A 19,770-nucleotide genomic window follows, 5' to 3' on the forward strand; every position below is an offset into this window, starting at 1 on the left:
AAATAAAATCTTACAAATATGAATTCTACACGTCTCTTTGCATTTGTCTGAATGTAACTTCATTCTGAGAATGTGTGGACTTCAATGTGTCCAAGTCATGAAGAGTGCTCACCAGGGGCATCTGGCAGATTCTGTCCATATAGCAAGCGACTCTTGATCTCAGAGTTGTAGCCCCTCGTTGGGTGTAGAGATTACTTAAAAATAAAGCCTTTTTTAAAAGTGCCCATCTGGAGAGTTCATAAAGGGTAATTTTGTTTTTTAAAGATTTTATTTATTTATTTGACAGAGATCACAAGTAGGCAGAGAGGCAGGCATAGAGAGAGAGAGGTGAAAGCAGGCTCCCCGCTGAGCAGAGAGCCCGATGTGGGGCTCAATCCCAGGACCCTGGGATCATGACCTGATCCGAAGGCAGATACTTTAACCCACTGAGCCACCCAGGCGCCCCAAGGGTAATTTTTTTTATCTCAACTAACTCCACCCTTCATTCTGTCCCTTGCTGTGCTTGTCCCGCCCTCCATTCCAGTCTGAAGACCAGGAGACCCCAGGGAATTCCCTTCACCCAGTAGTTTGATCTCAGGAGGCAAGATGGTGCCTCCTGATTCCTTGTCCTTCAGCCAAGCTGCTCCACACTCCGACATTCAGAGACCTCAGATCTGCCAGCTCACTGAACCCCAGGTCACTGGGCCACTGGCCTGACCCGGCAACTGAGTGAGACAAGTGGTTGGCTGACCTTGAAGCCAGCTAGGAGGCTAACCCCCTACCGGTGCCTCCAAGGCTCTGGATGTCCCATATGGGTTCATTTAGCCTTCAGCCAGAGGGAATATGGGCTCTGTCACAGGCCAGAGCTTCAGCCTCTGCTCTTTGGTTCCTGCCCCCTTAAGACACATGTCCCATTGCTCCCATAGTCACCACCACTGAGGCTCCAGTCCCTGAGTCAAAAAGCCCAATTCCTGATTCTGCTGAGAGGGCTCATCTCCCCTTTCCCTCCCTCATCAGTCTTGGATCTACTTCCTAAAAGGCCTGAGAAAGGATAAGGGGGAACTTTTGGGACTAGACCATTGTTTCAGCCTTCCTTAACTTGTCCATCACTATGCTCAGTGTTGGGAGCTGCGCTTCCCCCATTCCCACCATCTAAACTTTAACCATCTTTTATGGCTTTGGTTCAAGCTCCACCTCTGCCAGGAATGTAGTCTTCAGCACACTCTACTGACGTAGCTTTCTTTCTTTTCCTTCAACCCTACACTGATATGTTTCTTCCCTTGCTCCTGACATTTGTCACACTTTGATATACAGGTGTATGGGGGCCCATTTTTCCTCCTAGCCTCTGAGCTCCATCAGGGCTTCCTGTCTTTGTCCCAGAGTCCATCACAGTGCCTGGTACTACACAGCAGGTACCGAACAAAGGTTGCTGAATAGAATTGGAAACTGGAAGCATCCTCCCACCCCCATCCTGTCTTGAGTCCTGGAGTTTTGTAAGCCATTACCTTGCACCTATGGGGATGGAAGTTCTCAGCCACGACAGGTGTTCAGTGACTTACTCCCTCTGTTTCTTTTTGGCTTTGTGTTGTAATGGAACCTCTCAGGTTCAGGTTCTAAAATGATCAAGAATCTGCTCTTATTTCAGAGAAGAAAAGCCCTGGCTCTCAACATTTGAGCACTGGAACCACAAATATAAAGACTCTGGGGTCCTCCCCACCGTCACCTCTCCGGGCAGGAGAACCCTGACCCAGTTTCGTACACTGGGGTCATTTCTCTTTTCCAGCTCCCCGGTGGAGGCGGAAGTGGCCTTGTTGCCTAGGGGAAGCAAGGAGCAGCCCTTCCTCCCTCCTGTCCTCACTGAAGGAAGCCATGGTTAGGAGTCTGCTGCTGAAGCTGAAGGAGAGGGAATTGTGTGGACGTTCTGAGCAAGCCAGCAGGAGGTTGCCAGGATAGGGGACATCTGGGACCTGGCTGCCTTTTGGGGTTCATCTTAAGTTCTGCATCACTGGAAGCAGGCCAAGAGCAAGGGCTACCCATCTCCACCGCATCCAATTTCCAGCCTTCTTATTAAAAGCTATAGGTCTATAATGGCTGTAGGATTTCTTTGTCAGGTAATGAAAATGTTCTAAAATTGGTCATGGTGCTGGTTGCACAAGTCTCTGAATAATATTAAAAGCCACAGAATTGTACAGTTTAAATGGGTAAATTGTACAGTATGCATCTTAAGGTGGTCAGGTTACTATACCAAAATACCATACACTGGGTGGCTTATAAACAACAGAAAACTATTTCCCACAGTTCTGGAGGCTGAGAAGTTCAAGATCAAGATGACAGCAGATTTAGTGTCCATCAAGATCCCACTTCCTGATTCATAGATGGTGCCTTCTCACTGTGTCCTATTGAGGCTCAGAGGGACAAGCTAGCTCTCTAGAGTCTCTTTTATAAGGGTGCTTCCTGTTCAGGAAGGCTCCACCCTTATGACCTAATCGTCTCCCAAAGGCCCCACCTCTTAATACCATCACCTTGGAAGTTAGGATTTTAATATGAACTTTGAGGGGACACAAACCTTCAGCCTTTAGCAGCATGTGGATTATATCTCAATAAAGCTCTTTTAAAAAAAAAAAAACCACAATAGGGATGCCTGGGTGGCTCAGTGGGTTAAAGCCTCTGCCTTCAGCTCAGGTCATGATCTCAGGGTCCTAGGGTTAAGCCCCGCATCAGGCTCTCTGCTCAGCAGGGAGCCTGCTTCTCCCTCTCTCTCTGACTGCCTCTCTGCCTACTTGTAATCTCTGTCTGTCAAATAAATAAATAAAATATTTAAAAATATATACAATAGGGGCACCTGTGGTCCAGTGGGTTGAGCATCTGACTCTTGGTTTTGGCTCAGGTCATGATCGCAGGGTCCTGGGTTGCAGCACCATGTCAGTCTCCCCACTCATTGCAGAATCTGATTGTCCCTCTCCCTCCCCCTCTGCTCTTTCCTTCACTCTCTCTCTGTGTCTTTCTGTCTCTCAAATAAATAGAATCTTTAAAAAGTAATAGAAAAAGAAAATAAAAAACACAATAAAAAAATAAATATCTATTAGAATGGCTAAAACGAAGCCCGTAGCTGTCTACAGCAGTATCAGTAATAAAAAGAAAAACCAGAAGCACCTTAAACGTTTAAAAACAGGGAAGTGGTTAAACAGACCACAAAATAGTAAATACGTTGCCATTAAAAATGATCACAATGAGGGGTACCTGGGTGGCTTAGTGGGTTTAGCGTCTGACTCTTGGTTTTGGCTCAGGTCATGATCTTGGGGTCATGGGATCCAGCTCTGCACTCAGTGTGAAGTCAGCCAGTCTCTCTCCCTCCCTCCTCCCACCTCCCCGACATGCATACTCTCTCTCTAAAATAAATAGATAAATAAAATGTGAAAATAAATACAATTGTGATGAAGACTGTGAGCCAGCAGGAAATGCTTATGATTTGAAAATAAAGGGAAAGCTCTTCCTTCTCTTGTTTTCCCTTTACTTCTGGAATAATCCAGTCCCAAAGGTGAGGCAGAACAAGTTAGGCAACGTGCCCATGGAGGTGGGAGGTAGTCACAGAGAAGGGTGTTAGAGCCCAGGACGCATTGGAAGGGCCCAGAGTGAAGGATCAAAGCCTGAATAGAAGGTATCCTTGAAGGGAGGGTGGCGCTGAGATGGGAGGTTAGTTACAAGGCGAGTGATCGAATAAACTCAGGGAGAGCCAGATTTAAGAGAAGGGACTTGGAGGGGTGCCTGGGTGGTTCAGTTGGTTAAGCCTCCAACTCTTGATTTTTGTCTCAGGTCATGATCTCAGGGTCATAGGATCGAGCCCTGCGTGGGGCGCTATGGCTCAGCACAAAGTCTGTTTGTCCCTCTCCCTCTGCTCCTCTACCCACCCGCCACTCTCTAAAATATATAAATACAGGGGTTTTTTTTAAGATTTTATTTATTTATTTGACAGACAGAGATCACAAGTAGGCAGAGAGACAGGTGGGGGGTGGGGGGAGCAGGCCCCCCGCTGAGCAGAGAGCCTGATGTGGGGCTCCATCCCAGGACCCTGAGATCGTGACCTGAGCCAAAGGCAGAGGCTTAACCCACTGAGCCCCCCAGGCACCCAGGTTTTTAAAAATCTTAAAAGAGAGAGAGAGAGAGAGGCCTTAGAGAGGCTACCCCTGAGTAACACTGAGCACGCCTACTGACTGGATCTCAGTTTCTAAATACCATTTGTAACTAGGGCTCCTTGGAGAAACAGCCAATCCCAAGGTTGGGCACAGGATGAACATGGAACATCTTGTTATTCCAGAAAGTAAGAAAGTGCTCAAAGAATGATGGAACCATGTCAACAGGACACGAAAGCCAGCTTGAAGAGATCCCCGATGACCTAAATGGGGACAATTTGTGCATCAAAATAATAAACTATTGTAATATGTAGTATTTACATAATTACAAAGGTGAAAAGAGGAACTTTAAAGTGGGAGAAAGCTAGCCATAGTGCCTGAATGGTACCCCCCACAAAAATACATCGTTATCTTAGTCCACAGAACCTGGGAATACTACCTCCCATGGAAAAACAGTCTTTGCAGATGTAACTAAGTTAAGGATTTGGGATAAGGAGGTCATCCAGGATTATCCAGATGGTCATGAGATTCAATGACAAGTGTCTTTATAAGAGGCACACAAAGGAGAAGGTGATGTGAAGATGGAGGCAGAGACTGAAGTGATGTGGCCACAAGCCAAGGAATGTCCAACAGCTGCTGGAAGCTGGAAGAGGCAAGGAACAGATACTTCCCTAGAGCCTTGGGAGGGAATGAAGAACTATTCAGAACAACCAGAGGGGCACCTGGCTGGCTCCATCAGGGGAGCAAGTGACTCTTGATCTCAGGCTTCTGAGATGGAGCCCCACATTGGTTGTAGAGATTACTTAAAAATAAAACCTTAAAAAGAAGAAGGACAATGTTTGTAAGGCCTCCATGAAAGGTGCTGGGCATCCCATCTGCATGGGGAGCCCCGAGGAGGGAGAGGAAAAGGAAGCATTCAACATCTCCTGAGCATGGGTGGCTGGTGGGCTGAGCTTCAAGGTTCAGTCATGGGCAATGGGGACCTGGTCTGAAAGAGTACAGGGACGGACTGGAGTTCGACTGCAGGAAAACCTCCCAAAGCCTCCAGACTGTGTGTGGAGGGACCTGATGGCCCCTCAGAGGGGAAGAGAGGGGGCCTGGAGCCTCTCGGCCATCACTGATCTTTGTCGAAAGGCCCTGGAGGACAGACACCACAGTGGCTCTAGCCCAGGCCAGGCAGAGCTCCAGGCATGATCACGGCTGCTCCAGCCTTACATCCTCATCTGGGCCTGCTGGGCTGAGCAGGGCCCCTGGAGCCAGGCCCAATCTGTTTCCTTCTATTCTTTGACAGGAAGCTCCTGGAGAGCCAGCCCCCACCCGACACCCCGCCCCAGCACTCCCTCTCTCTTCTCCACTATGGACAGAGCCATCGTGGAGCAGCTGCCTGCCCGCCACAGACCCCGCTGACATGGGCACCGTCAGAGCCACGCAGCTGTGCTGGGCCATCCTCGGCATCCTCCTACTCCAAGGTAAGAGGCACTCGCCCCTCCGCTCCAGCAGCTCCTCTCCCGCCGCTGGCAGTCCCGGGCGCCTGTCCATCCTTCACCACGGACCGACTGAGGCACATGCTCTCCACCCAGGCCCATGCCCAAGGGAAATTCCAGAGCTTTCTCATGAAGGGAACCAGTTGAATTGGGGGCTTGGGGGGGCGGGGTCAGTACCGAGCAAACGCAAAGTCGAGGTATGGTGAAACCCTTTTGTGAGAAAATTTCCAGGATGAACTGGGGCACCCACAGAGGTTGATCTCCTGAAATGTGGGGAAGCGACTCTCTTGGTGTGAGACTGAGGCCAGAAAGCTCCTTCCAGGGTGTTCTAGCATACAATTGTCTGCACTTTGGGCTTTACAGGTGATCCTTACTCTTTTTCATATAAGAAGTAACAACATGGGCATTCCAAATGTTGACTTGAAGCTCAAATCACAGCAAGAGGGACTCAGGTTAGATACAAAGAACTATTTACCAGAGAGGATGTACACAGCATCCTCGCCCAGTGGTGGCCTGGGTGAGAAGATAGCCAGAGGAGATGACTGGAAACAACACCTCTGAGACTACCCTCTGCTAGCCCATGAGGGGTGAAGCAGCTCAGAAGGGGTCCCCTAATTAGGGAGCAGTTGCTGGGAACCATGAGAAATCCAGGAGATTCTGACTCACAGGGTAGCGACTTCCCTTTGGTCATCCCTTCCCCACCCCCACCTCACTCTCCAGCCGTCCTCTGTTACAGACTTATGAGCCTGTTCTCAGAGCAGCAGAAAAGAGTGTAAAAAAGTGCAAAGTGCTTGGACGGGGAGAGAGGATGGCTCTCCCCTGGTAGGGGGTGGGAAGCCTGAGTTCCAGTATTCCTTCCCCTGAAGAGGTCAGATTTTTCTCTAGAAGCCCATGGGCTCGGAGTAAGACTCTGATTGCCCCCCCACTCCCAGCCCCACATCCCCAGAGGGCAGAGTCACACATTTGGTCTGGGGCTGCAGGACTAAACTCTTGTAGAAACCACAGAAGTGGCAGAGGAGGAGATTAAACGGCAAGACTCCTGAGGGGGCAGTGTCCCAGGAAGTGGGAGGGCTCAAAACATCCTGTGTAAACTCTACATAAGCCATGCTCACCCCTTGAATTTCCTCATCTCTCATCTCAAAATCTCAGTACTCTTACTATCTCCCTTGAGGGAACCATTGGGAGGCTAATCAGGCCCACAAGGCGACTTGACGTGGATACACAGAAACTTGGAGGATTAGAGGGAAGAGTGCAAAACTAAATATGTCTAGTATTTATTGAGCATGGACTGTCTGTCAGGCACTGGGTTAAGTGCTTTATATGAATTTTCTTATCCTCACAATCACTTATGAGGTATGAAGGTTATTTGAGTTTTAAAGAGAAAACAGGCCTAGGTCGGAGAGGAAGTGGTGGAGTCTGGGCTTGAACTCACACCTGTCAGACTCCAAAAGCTATGATTTTTTAACTATTAAATTATGCTGCTGAAGAAAATAAGGGACAGGGGTGGTAGAGAGAGAGAAAGGAGAGGCTGGAAGGTCATGAAGCAGGTAGGGATTAGAGAGAAGAGATGGGAAAATCAGAAATCTCTGTGGCCCTTGGTTCTTGGGCTGTCTGTATGCCCAGTGGTCAGAGGCACCCTGGCCTGCAGAAACAGGTGTTCCCAAAGTCCCTCCTCTACTCACAGAGGAATCCACTGGTGACAGAAAGTGCTGGTAGGGAGACAGGGCCAGAAGACAGAGATCAGGGTACTTGAAGTTGGAGTCTGTGACTCTGGAACTCCTTCCAAGCCCCTAGTTTTGTTCCCACATCTGCGGGAAGGCAGTGTACTGTGGCCACCCACTAAAAGCTAACATTAGGACCTGACAGAGATCAGACAGAACCTAAAACACGCTGGATCAGTAGCTGACAGCTGTTTTCAGGATGTGCCTTGAAAGGTGTTCTTCCAGGGTCATTTTCAGCTGGTAGAGTTCTCTCCAGCCTCAGGCACCTAGGAGTGTTAATCCCCCTCCTACGCCCACCCAAGGAGGGAGGGTACTACCAGAGACTGGTGACCTGGAAAAACACAGCCAGACTTTGGGCAAGCTTGGGCTTGGAAACCATTAAATCCCCACCGTCCAAGTGATAGCCCCACGGAGGAAGGCAGTGGCTAAGGATAATAAACAGACCGGCAAGCTGCCACAGGCTGGGAGGGCTCTGGCCGGCAGCCGCCTCCGCTCACCCTGCCCCAGGCTTGGGACTTCCCTGCGGACAGGGGGCCTGGGAGCCCAAGGGCCAGGCCAGAAGCTGCGGGCCCTGCTGAGGCAGAGAGACGGGAACCAGGCTGGGCGGGTCCACTTCCCCACGTTGTTTTCATTTCACATTGTTCACAGGTTTCAAGAATGATTTCATTGTGGAAAATGAGCAAACACAACCTGACCTTTCAGGTCTAACACACACACAGGGGACGCAAAGAGGGGCACAAAAACATACACACACAGCGGCACAGAGGCCCGCAGGCATACACGTGTACAAACCGAAAAGCCAGTGAGGGCTTCTGACTGGGGCCTCCTGGTAACTGGCTCCTCCCTGGCTTTGGCCAACAACGGCCATTTCTGAAGTAGCGTCTGCCTGTGAAGGTAAAATTGGCCATGTGTTCTAGAGCTTCCTTGGCCTTAATATATATACCTCAGAACTCACTTCCTGTGTGTGCTCTTCCTTCCTACTGGGTTACGGGGCAGAGAGACAGCCCAGATACCAACCCCAGTCCCTAACCTCATTTTATTCACCACATTATTCTTTCCATCCCCTTTCCTTGGGGGCAGGACCAAGATGACAATATTCACAGGGAGAAATGGATGGCTCAATGGTAGGAAAGCAAGAATCTCAAGTCCTAGGTCCTTAACCAGACATCACAGGTCACTGGCCCTCTGTTCTTGGACAAATCACTGGTTTGAAATAACCTTCCCCTGACCTCCTATCAGCTTGGCTTAGAACCCACGTGGCATTAAAGAGACAGAAAAGTGTTCTGGGACACTGAACTTGAGGTGGGGGTGATGGTACTATTGAGTTATGGTTTCAGAGGAAGCTAGGCCTGTGAACCAGAGCCACATCCTCCAGCCCTCTGCCAAGTGTGCCTGCCTTCCAGCACAGAAGGCTTGGAAAGACTGGGTTCTGCTGTGGGCTCAGAGCTGGGCAAGAGTCTTGCCAAGCTAGTCAAAGTGTTCTGCTCTCTCTTGCAGGCCACCACTCCCAGCCCGGGGCAATCCAGACATCTCACCCTCAGGGTAAGACCAAACACACAGGACCTACTCTAGCACTGAGGCCTGGCCACTTAGGGCAAGAGGAGCACAGATCTCAGGTGACTGGGGGTGGGGCCCGAGCTCTTAGGACATCGAAGGCTGAGCTCCTCTGGGGACTATTTCAGCTTGACCTAGGCTAATGTGCCTCAAAAGAGGAGACTGATCAATGGCTGGAGGTTGGGGGTGGGGCAGGGAGAAAGATTAGAAAACTCCAGCTATGGGGAAGAAGACAGGGAGACAGAGCAACAGCCTCAGATGATTTGTTTCAGGAAACTTTAGCAGCCCAAGTCGGACCACAGAGCCACTTTTTTCCAACATAGGTGAGTGAGTGTGGCTGCAGAAGGGCTGCTCCCTGCCCCAGCCCAGCTTCCCGCCCAAACCCCCACCTAGCCCTTTGGATCTGCTTGGAGCCCAAGGGTTCTCAGCTGGATAAGGGAGTGTGGTATCACCCAATCTGCCCCCTCCAACCTCCTCCTGCCTCTGTCCTTGCAGGAAAGAGCCTTTCCTCAGATCCCAGCAGCCCAAGCTCTCTGGCCAGCACTAGGACCCAAGGTACTCTGAGGCTCGGATCCAGATGCCTTCTGGGGAAGGCCCAGTGAGGAAGCAGACACAGTTGCTGCCCTACAGGAGAATACAGACTGGTGGGGAGCAGACAAGTAAACAGGACCTCATGTGGCCGGCTACAAAGCACGGGGAAAGGGCTGTGATGAGCACAGCAGAACGTGTTGCAGGGGCCGAGACAGACTTGGACGTAGGCCACTTCCGACTCGGGGGCCAGGGAAGACATGCTAGAGTGAGTGACCTTGGAAGTGGAGGTCCAAGACGGAGTTAAGCAGATGAGGACTGTGGGGTGGAGGGTGGTAGGGTTGATTTCAGGCAGACAGAACCCTATAGGTAAAGGCCCAAAGTTAAAAAGAGAGGATGGCTTCTTCTGGAATTGAAAGCAGTAAAGAAAAGGAAGGTTTGGGGCTGAAGAGGGACCCTTATACACACTGGCTGAGGACCTGAGCAGGCTCAGCCATGCTTCTTACTCCACAGCAGCTCAGGACAAGGCCTCACAGGTCCTCATGGTGACCAGTAAACCTGTGACACCAAGCACCAGCACCGTGGACAGTCAGTCCCAGGCACAGACATCCACAGCAGGACTTGGTGAGTACCTGGGGCTGAGGGTCAGGAGCACTGGGTCATGTCTGGTTGGGGTCCTTCTCCATCTCTTCAGGATGCCCAGGTTCTGCCCCACAAGGCGTCCTCGCAGGGCCAGGAGCCACATCAGTGGCAGCTTGGTTTGGGGATGAGAGAGGTTTGGTGGGAAGTAGAGACACAGCCTTGGGCCTGGTCACAATGAAGGCAAAAGGAGCCAGGACTCAGGACTGATGAAGGCATGGAGGGGAAAGGGAGAGGTAGAACCCAAAATGATGGAAAGGGAGGCAAAAGGCCTTCGGCCAGGGCTCCATGCTCTTCTGGGCAGGCTGACCTCACACGCCAGTGTGGGGCAAGAGCTGGGAGGGGACGGACACCTCCGTCGTGGCCCTGCTGTCCTGTCTGTGTTCTCATTGAAGAGCACCCTGACCCTGTCTTTCATCCTACCCCTTGGGTCTGGGATTTTTTTTTATACTCACAGACTTATTTGGCAGTGCAGGGATGGATAAAGAAATGGACAGCGATCAGACCAGCAGTACAATGAGTGGAAGAGGGGGTGCCTGGCTGACTCAGCTGCTGGAGCTGCGACTCTTGATCTCAGGGCTACACGTTCAAGCTCCATGTTGGGTGTAGAGATTACTTTAAAATAAAAGCTTAAAAAAAAGAGAGAGAGTCAAAGGGGAGAAGAGATGGGTGATCATACTACTTTTTTAAAAAGATTTTATTTATGTATCTGACAGAGAGAGAGACACAGTAAGAGAGGTAACACAAGCAGGGGAGTGGGACGGGGAGAAGCAGGCTTCCCGCTGAGCAGGGAGCCTGATGTGGAGCTTAATCCCAGGAACCCAGGATCTTGACCTGAGCTGAAGGCAGATGCTTAACAACTGAGCCATCCAGGTGCCCTGATTGTACTATTTTTTAAGAGGACCGGAAACTTGTGCCCCTTAACCAGCAGCCTGCCTTATTAAATGAGTGCCTGGGGATAAACCTCCAGTGTGCTTTTTTCCCTCTTGCTTCAACCGTTGGCAAAATACAGAGGGCTCTACCTTGCCCAGTCTGGCTCCCTATCTCTGGAGCACAAATGGGTCCCAAGGGGATGGTGGGAAGAGAGTAACAGGGGAGGCATGCTGAACTTTCCGGAGTCCCCTGCAGCTAGTAATAGGAGCAACCAGGGCAATCACCTTATCCCATGTTATGTTACCCAGTCCGACCTCCATCCTCGCGAGATCTGGTATGAGTGGCAGGAGGAAGTCTTTTTTGTAGGGCATGGGCTCCTTCTGAGTTCTTTACCTGGGAAAGTGGGGGGGGGGGGAGCTAGCTCTCTTCTCTGGCACGCCTCCCAGTCCCCTCACTAATGCACCCATCCCCATTCCATTTCAGACACTACTCCCATATCAACCACCATGAGCCTGAGGACCAAAGAAGACTTGTCCGTCCTGCCCAGTCCCACATCAGAGACGGTGCTCACTGTGGCTGCATTTGGTAAGAGAGACAAGGTGGGGAGAGTGGCAGGAGACCCCATCCCTGAACTAACTTGGACTCTGGGTCTGGAAACACAAGTGTAAATCCCACCTATTTGTTCTAGGAGGGCATGGCTGATAAAGGAGGCCCTGGTAGGAAGGAGCCTCCATGGGCCCTCCAGTCAGCAATTCTGGGCTCTGCTGGGTTCCATGTTCTTGTTGGGGGGTGAGGCAGCTGTGGAGCTCACTCTGGCCAGGGGTAGTGGGCTGAGAGCTCATTCATTCATCCGAGAAGGGGAATTCACTTTGCTCTCAGAGCCTACCTACAGAGCACTTAGCTGGGAAGGGAATTTGGACTCCTCTTGCCCCCTTTTGACCCTTCCTTTGCCTCTCCTTTACCCTGACCTTTTCTCTGCTCAGGTGTTATCAGCTTCATTGTCATCCTGGTGGTTGTGGTGATCGTCTTAGTCAGTGTGGTCAGTCTAAGGTTTAAGTGTCGGAAGAACAAAGAGTCTGAAGGTACATCCTTGCCACTCAGGGCCCCCTTTGCCCCTCTTTACTAAGAGATCAAGAGATGCATTTTGGGACTGCAGTGTAGGAAAAGCATGGCACATAAGCACCACTGATGAGATGGGAGGGTAGTCCACTTGGGTGGGCTTTGAGGGACAGGTTGGTCTTCTGAGCTATATCATGTGATCCCCAATCTGTGCCTTTGACTATTTTACAGATCCCCAGAAGCCTGGGAGTTCGGGGCTATCTGAAAGGTAAGACTGTCAGAGGTATAATGGAGGAATCATCTATCTGACCTCTCAGTCCCCCACTCCAAGAGAGGACTGAAACTTCCTGGGGTGCCTGGGTGATTCAGGCATTTGGGCATCCAGCTCTGGATTTCAGCTCAGGTCATGGTCATGAGATCAAGCCCAGTGTCAGGCTCTGCATTCAGTGTGGAGCTGGCTTGAGATTCTCTCTCTCTCCCTCTCCCTCTGCCCCTCCCCCTGCTCTCTCTCTCTCTAACGTAAATAAATGAGATCTTAAAAAAAAAAAAAGAAAAAGAACTGATATTTCCTGCCTTCTACATGGATGTTCACACAAGCATGCATGGAATATTGACAGCCACCACTGAGGCCAAGGCAAGGGATGGGCAGGACAGGAGTGACGCTAAAATGAAACAATCAGGAGACAGGAGATAAACTGGAACTCTTCAGCCTAAGGGCTAAGCCTCTATAACCCCCTCATGAAAAGTGTAGGAATTCAGATTCTAATATAATTCAGATTATTTTACAGATAGATAGATAGATTCTATATAGATAGATTCTATATCTATATATAACTATATAGAGAGAATACTATATTTAATATGTAATTCAGATTCTAATAATCTTTTTTTTTAAGATTTTATTGATTAATTTTAGAGAAGGAAAGAGAGGAGGGGATAAGGGCAGAGGAAGAGGGAGAGAGAAACATAAGCAGACTCTGCACTAAGCGCAGAACTCAACGTGGGGCCGGATCTCGTGACCCTGAGACCACAACCTGAGCTGAAACCAACAGTCAGACGCTTAACCAACTGAGCCACCCAGGCGCCTCTCTAGATACCCCTTTAAATAAGAAAACACTTATTTAGGAACATCTTGTACATGCCAGGCACTATGGTAGATATTTTCTAATATTATCTCAAATCCTTACAACAATTCTTCAACGCAGATATACTGCATTCTGTACATTTGAAAAAATTGAGACTTGGAGACATTGTAACTTGGTCAAGATCAAATGAGTAGCAAGTAGTAAAACTAAGATTTAGATACAAGTTTTTTGGGCTTCCAAGCACATGCCCATTTCATTAGGGCCCATCACCAAAATACAGGTTTATCGAAACAAAGGTCGAAGTTCCAACACGTGACCCCACAGTTCCCTGACCACCCCATCGCACTCCTGCTCCTCCATGTTACAACCCATGTTCCTTTCCTATCCCTAGCTGCTCCACAGCCAATGGAGAGAAAGACAGCATCACCCTGATCTCCATGAAGAATATCAACATGAATAACAGCAAAGGATACCCCACAGCAGAGAAGGTACATTTTTCCTGGTTCCTTCCTCCCTTCTCTCTCCTCCTCTTACCTTCAGGTTCTAGTTCCTTAACCAGAAAAGAGATACGTTCAAAGATGCAGGCTCTGCTCTCCTCTTCCCTAGCCCACCACTCCTGAGAAGTTCACGCTTTCTCACGATGTATTTATTTTGCAGGTTCTTTAGAAGCAATGTTGGGTACCCATGGGTCCAAGGACGATGAAGCTGCCCCATGACTATAAAGAGGAAGGCGATGAGAGTGCTAGAGGCATGAATCACATATAAATTATTTTATTATTTCACACTTACTCCAAGATCGAAAGGACACCAGCACTCCTCCGGATCTAGGAGTAAGCTGCCAGGATGAGAGACTCTTTCCCATATGGGCAGCCACTCTGGAAATACAGCCTGCTCCTCCCACCCACTCACCGTCAAAGGAAGGGGGAGTCTGGAGGGCAAGGGCAAGGGTAAGGAAAATGACAAAGTGGAGTGGCCCTTGCTACTTTGCATTAAAATTATTTTCTGGCCAACAGTCTAATTTCTTTTAAGGTCTGTGCTCTCATGCAGGTTTATTAATGGTGCTCTAGCAGCTGTGGTATCTCCTTTCCTGGACAAGCACAGATCCAAGCTTCTGCCCCTGTAGAGAGCTCTCTGAGCAACCTGCGAGGTAGACTGAACATTCTGTCAGGTCTGCCTCAGTTCTTCTGGATTATTAAGGAGGAATGAGGTCCTGAGGGACTAATTACTTCAAGAGAGGAGAGAGAAAGGGAGCTGTAAACTCTCTAGGTGCACACACCTAGAGAACCTAGAGAATGAGAACACGAGAGGCATAATGCATTCTGACTAGGGAAGCCCAGTGGGGAGAGCTGAGTTATAGGAGGGCAGATAAGCCTCACTTTGGTCCTAGCTATGGGAATAACACTGGGGAGGTCTGGAACAGGGATAAGTTTGTGACTTCATAAGCCAAAACCCACCCCCTCTACCCTGTACAGCTACAATCTTTGTGTCCTAGAAAGTGAATAAAGGGTGACAAACCCTCTAAAGTCTTTTAAAGGGAAGGAGGAAAAGCAGTTACTCATTTTCTTAGAACTCTCCACCGTGAAACTGGTTTGGAAATTAATTTTGGCTGGGGGACATTCAGTGGGAGAGTCACCTGCATGTGTCTACATTCAGTGGGAGAGTCACCTGCATGTGTCTACACAGAGGGGTTAATTTTATAAATACATGCTAGTTGGCAGTCCAGATTACAAGATTACCCATTTTGAACAATGTGCGACAATACGCCATTTGCTTCTGGATCTAGACGCTGTGAGGTGAGATGAGGGAGAAAGCCCGGAAAAAGCTTCACCCTCTCTGTTCTGTTGCAACTATTTAAGCAGACTGAAGAAACCTACTGGGTTCTAAAATCTTCTAGGACAAGGCTTGAAATTGAGTCACTTCTATAGTTCCAGTTTGGTACATGGTGTCCAGCCCATCGAAGGTCATAAAAACTGGCTCTCAAGGACAGGAAATGTGGTCACAGGCTGAACTTTGCAGCTGGGCAAAATCACTCCCCAGCTCCCAGACTGTTTTCTTACTTTTAAAGCAAGGTGGCTGGACTACTTGGCTTTCGTTACCTTTTCTGGTCCTTTTTTTTTTTTAATGATTTTATTTATTTATTTGAAAGAGAGGACAGAATGAGAGAGAGAGTGCATGAGAGGTGGAAGGTGAGAGAGAGAGGCAGACCCCTTGCTGAGCAGGGGGCCCGATGTGAGACTTGATCAAGGGACTCCAGGATCGTGACCTGAGCTGAGGGCAGTTGCTCAACCAACTGAGCCACCCAGGCGCCCCTCTTCTGGTTCTTATATTCTGTAGTTCTATAAACTTTAGATGTAAGAAAAAATGAACACCATCTTTTGAGTAGAGATCACTCGGGTGGAAACCAGAGACAAATCTTAGGTAAGTCTGACAAGCCTATATTCTCCAGACTTAAGATTTCCCTGTGTCTTTTTTTTTTTTTCTTTTTAAAATTTATTTGACAGAGATATAGAGGGCATAAGTAGGCAGAACGGCAGGCAGAGAGCGAGGGAGAGGGAGAAGCAGGCTTCCCACTGAGCAGGGAGCCCGATGTGGGGTTGGGTCCCAGGACCCTGGGATCATGACTAGAGCTGAAGGCAGCCACTTAACTGACTGAGCAACCCAGGTGCCCAAGATTTCCCTGTGTCTTAAGGGAAGAATGACCCTTATCTGACCCTTGGTAGGCACTTGGTAGGTAAAGTGGAAGAGCAAATGTGGAGACACGTGGGAAGCAAAAGTACTAGTTGGCAATCGGAGTATCACCACCGAGGTCCCACTTCAAGGTCAACGCAAGTTTCCTCAGCTGTTAAAGAGTGCTGGCTGCTAAAATTGGGGAAAAAAAAAAAAAAAAAAAGAGGAGCATTGGCTGCTGAGGGCTCACAGCTGCTTGATGACTGATTGATGGGGGTGGGATAAAGACCTGGAACTCTTGTCTCAATTTCCCCAACTCTGTCCCATCTCACTTCCCTTAACCCTCACAGCTCTTGTTCCCAGGAGCATTCACCAATAAACCTTCAGCATGCAAATCTCCAAGTCTCAGAGTCTATTTCCAACCTATGACAGCAATGCTACAGCATTTTTTTTTAATGCTATTTATTTATTTGAGAGAAAGAGTGCAAGCACGAGTGGGGTGGAGGGGCAGAGGGAAAGGGAGAAGCTGGATCCCAGGACCCTGGGATCATGACCTGAGCCAAAGACAAATGCTTAACCGTCTGAGCCACCCAGGCGCCCCTAAAATACTACAACATTTTAAAAAATAACTCAGATATATTCATTTAAGCCACACTGCAAAAAATGCATGACTTCCTAACCAATTCCAGCACACACAAAAATCCATCATTGGGATAGAACTCTCCAGATGACATAACAATGTCTACAAGTACCGGATTCTGTTCGAATTGTTCTTGTTATTCTGGCTGCCATGGGCACTTCAATCGGCTGCTAATCATACTGGACTAATTAGGTCAAGAACATGAGGTTTGCTCTAGATAACCCAGTTGATGTCTCCATTCTAAGGCCACAAGCATCCCCCTGACTCTGAACAATGTCCTGCAGATATGAGCTGTTAGTCATAAGGTATTTATATGTGGGGGAAAGTGTATGAACTGGTATGACTATGAGATTGGATGGCTTTTACCCAGAAACCAACATTGCAGTTCTTCAGTAGCAATATTGATTTTCCTTTTGTTAAATAGCTCTCTTCTGAGAAGGGGTCAAGGATGAATTCACTTAATTCTCTAGGAAACTGCATTAGAAGGAGTTCTGCTAGAGGACCCTACTATTTATGCAAATACAAAAACCCACCTCTGATAGGAAATCCAAGTGCAGCCTCTGCAGCCCCTGCAACTTCCCTGAGACAGTATCTCTTTTCCTTGATGTCTAGACAACAGGATGGTGGCCATTTACATGACAGCTTCCTCCTTATTTTAACACAGCAACCCAGGAAGGGCAACCCTGGCGGGGTGGGGTAGTTACTATAGAATGTCCTTCTTTTGCTTCTTCCCCCATCTTATGGGAGGCTAACCAACAACCCAGCTCAGGCACACAGGCCCAGTTGGACAGAAGGAACATTTACTGAGTACCTTTCTTCCAGGGATAGATGGGGCAGCATCTCAATCATACAGGGCACAAGGCAAACCTCAGGATCACTAGCAAAAATTCACTACAGTTCAACAAATATTTCTAAAAGTAGAGAAAACTGATGGAAATCTGAGGCCAGCTCTCAGTAAAATGGTTTAGTAGATGAAGGATCATTGCAGGCCCCCTGGCCTAGTACATGCACATCATTTCCTAAAGTCAGGCTAGTACTAATCAATTCTATTTGAATCTGTTGAAAAACATTGTGTGGCTCTGCTCAACAGTCTCCTTCTGAATTTGTAGATGTCCTTTATCACCTCTTTGAACTTCTTTCTACACCTACCTCCTTCTCCTTGAGATCCCAAGTTCTCTTCCCTTATTTCCTTCCCAGTTGCTTCCTGACCCCTCCTGCTGGTTATTTGCCCCAGGCACCTCCGTCCTGAACCTTCTGAGCCCACAGCTACCTCTTTTACTGAACACAGAGACTGTGTTTCACAGTCGGGATTATTTTGTTTAGTGGTTGGTGTGCTTAACCCAAAACTGGCACAGAAGTGTTCTAAATGTTGAGGTTTGGAGTTCTAAGTTAGTCCTAGTGCTAGAGTCATAGAAATGTTCATCTAGTAGTGTTAATTGAGGTCTAAATGAGCTAAAGGTTACATTTGCTGGCATATCTGACAAGGTTGCCATGCTGAGCCATTTTTTACTGACCTAGGAGGAAATGAGTCTTCTAGAAAAAAAAGTGGAGAGTGAGGTTTCAGAGGACAATGAAAAAAATTGTTGAGGTCCCAGACATTCCCAAAAGTCGGCAGCTTCCTAAATCTTGTCCAGCATTCTTGAACCTCGAATCTACTCCTAAGTAGCCCCATAATTCATAGTAGCTCTTCTCAATCCAGTTTCTCCCTACAGTGCTCTAACCCGCCCTCCTTGCCATTCTCAACCAGAGAGTTCTCACTTCCCAGCCCTCTGACAGCTTTGAGTACCTCCAGACCTTAGCCCTGTGACTAGACCCTAAGGCATACCTCACCTTCCCTTGTCCATATTTTAAAGCAGTCTGTCCAGTTTCCCAAAACCAAATAAACTTCCTTCTTATGTTTAATCACCTAATGTATATCCCTGATCAGGTCCCTTGTCTGCAAAACTCAGGTGGCTTCTTTAGGACCCAGCCTTCTGTGAGCACACTGGCGCCCACATCCTAGGGCCACTCCTGACTCCAGGGTAGAACTGCTAGACAGGAAGATTTTACCCAATCAATTGTGTCTCTAGCTAATCATCTCCCAGCCCCACCCCCAAATGCCTAAATGGCTGCTGCTTGGTTTCACAGTTGGCATACTGATGTGGTCTTCCTGGGTAAGAGCTCAATGAATTCTAAGTAATTTTTTGTCTTGAAATGAATTGATCATTCCTCACTTTTGAAACCTGATCTTTAGCCATCCCAATTCACCTGCAGGCACAAGTCAGTAAGGACACCATGAGAATTGCTTTTTTTCTTTGTTAGGCTCCATGAAGACCTGAGTGGGAAAACTCAGGCGTATTTTACTTCCCTTTTACTAATTTCATAGGGCCTTCAGAAAACAAGGGAATGGGTCATGGAAATGAGCGGGGTGGAACAGAAAAATCTCAGACGTGCCCTGAAGTAGGATGGGATGGATGAAGAATAAAGAACAGCAAAGACAGGGACTTTAATGCCAGCTCCAACGCCTGCCCCTTTCTTCTTCATCTCTGAAGCCTTGAGGTCCCTCTAACGAAGCTGTGCCAGAGTAAATGCACGAAGAGGGCATACTCAGACTGCCCTCTAACTACATAAATCTATCTCGTTTTTCTGTTTTCTTGGTTCTTAAAGTTTTGGTTCCCAAAACCCGTCTCTCAATCTCCAGGACCTAACATACGCTTTACACAGAACGGGCATTAGCATATATTTTTAAAAGGACACCCTTGAGATGTCACCCTTGAGTCACACTGTGACCCTCTAAACTTAGTTCGCAAAACCTTTCCCAGGCAGGATCTCATCGTGCCTCCCTGAATGCCCCTAGTGTTAGGTGAGGCCGTAGCCACTATCCCCATTCTACAGTTGAGGAAAAGTGTGGTTGGCAGTCGCCCAGCAGTCAACCAACAGCCACAAACCTCCACAGACCTCGCTTCTAAGGGTCGAGCCCCAGAGGCAGCTTTAACTCTCACCGCCCCCTCGCGCAGAACCTGCCGGGAGTTGTAGTCCAATGTCCCGCAGCTCCTGTGACTTGGACTACGATGACCAGCATGCCCCGCGCTTCTTGCCGGGTCCCTTTCAGCCTCGGGCGCTGGGGAGGCTCCGAAGACCTGCCGATTGGGAACCGATATGGCAGCGACTCTAGGCAGCGGGGAGCGCTGGACCGAAGGTACCAGGTCTTTGCCGGAGGGTGGGACAGGGCAGAGTTGGGGGAGGGATGGGGCTCCTTGAGATTACTGAGGGCTGAGATCCTGGGCCTGAGGTGAAGGATGGAGGCCTATGAAGAGATGCTGAGCCTGAGTAGGTTTCCGAATTAGGTGGGAGACCGGCAGGACAGGGGCCGAGATCTGGAAATCAGGAGCACTGGCTCAAGCTAAGGAACCGGCGAGGAGCCCAGAGTCA

At 48.8% G+C, this 19,770-nt stretch overlaps 2 protein-coding genes across 7 annotated transcripts in view; both read left to right on the forward strand.

The window, feature by feature from the left end:
- Positions 1–5,425: 5,425 nt before the first annotated feature.
- Positions 5,426–14,067, forward strand: ECSCR (endothelial cell surface expressed chemotaxis and apoptosis regulator). 4 transcript variants are annotated; one of them, XM_032336541.1, is made up of 10 exons: positions 5,426–5,578; positions 8,812–8,856; positions 9,141–9,191; positions 9,364–9,423; positions 9,910–10,020; positions 11,392–11,493; positions 11,892–11,990; positions 12,199–12,235; positions 13,444–13,540; positions 13,710–14,067. In XM_032336541.1, the coding sequence occupies exons 1-10, from the start codon at positions 5,518–5,520 to the stop codon at positions 13,716–13,718; spliced, it is 672 nt and encodes a 223-aa protein (XP_032192432.1). In that variant the 5' UTR covers positions 5,426–5,517; the 3' UTR covers positions 13,719–14,067. The 4 variants fall into 4 exon arrangements, with proteins under 4 accessions (XP_032192432.1, XP_032192433.1, XP_032192434.1 ...); XM_032336542.1 differs by having other exon boundaries at positions 9,913–10,020; XM_032336543.1 differs by lacking the exons at positions 9,141–9,191; positions 9,364–9,423 and having other exon boundaries at positions 5,431–5,578.
- Positions 14,068–16,493: 2,426 nt separating this feature from the next.
- Positions 16,494–19,770, forward strand: part of DNAJC18 (DnaJ heat shock protein family (Hsp40) member C18) — a 29,526-nt gene continuing 26,249 nt past the window's right edge. Inside the window, exons 1-2 of one of the 3 annotated variants that reach the window (XM_032336533.1) lie at positions 16,494–16,664; positions 19,451–19,537. In XM_032336533.1, coding sequence (XP_032192424.1) covers positions 16,633–16,664; positions 19,451–19,537 — 119 coding nt within the window. In that variant the 5' untranslated portion in view covers positions 16,494–16,632. Of the gene's footprint in view, positions 16,665–18,463; positions 18,513–19,450; positions 19,538–19,770 lie in introns of those variants that run through there. The other 2 variants (XM_032336532.1, XM_032336531.1) reach the window with 2 other exon arrangements.

The sequence above is a fragment of the Mustela erminea genome, chromosome 3 (genome assembly GCF_009829155.1).
Source record: "Mustela erminea isolate mMusErm1 chromosome 3, mMusErm1.Pri, whole genome shotgun sequence".
Taxonomy (NCBI): domain Eukaryota; kingdom Metazoa; phylum Chordata; class Mammalia; order Carnivora; family Mustelidae; genus Mustela; species Mustela erminea.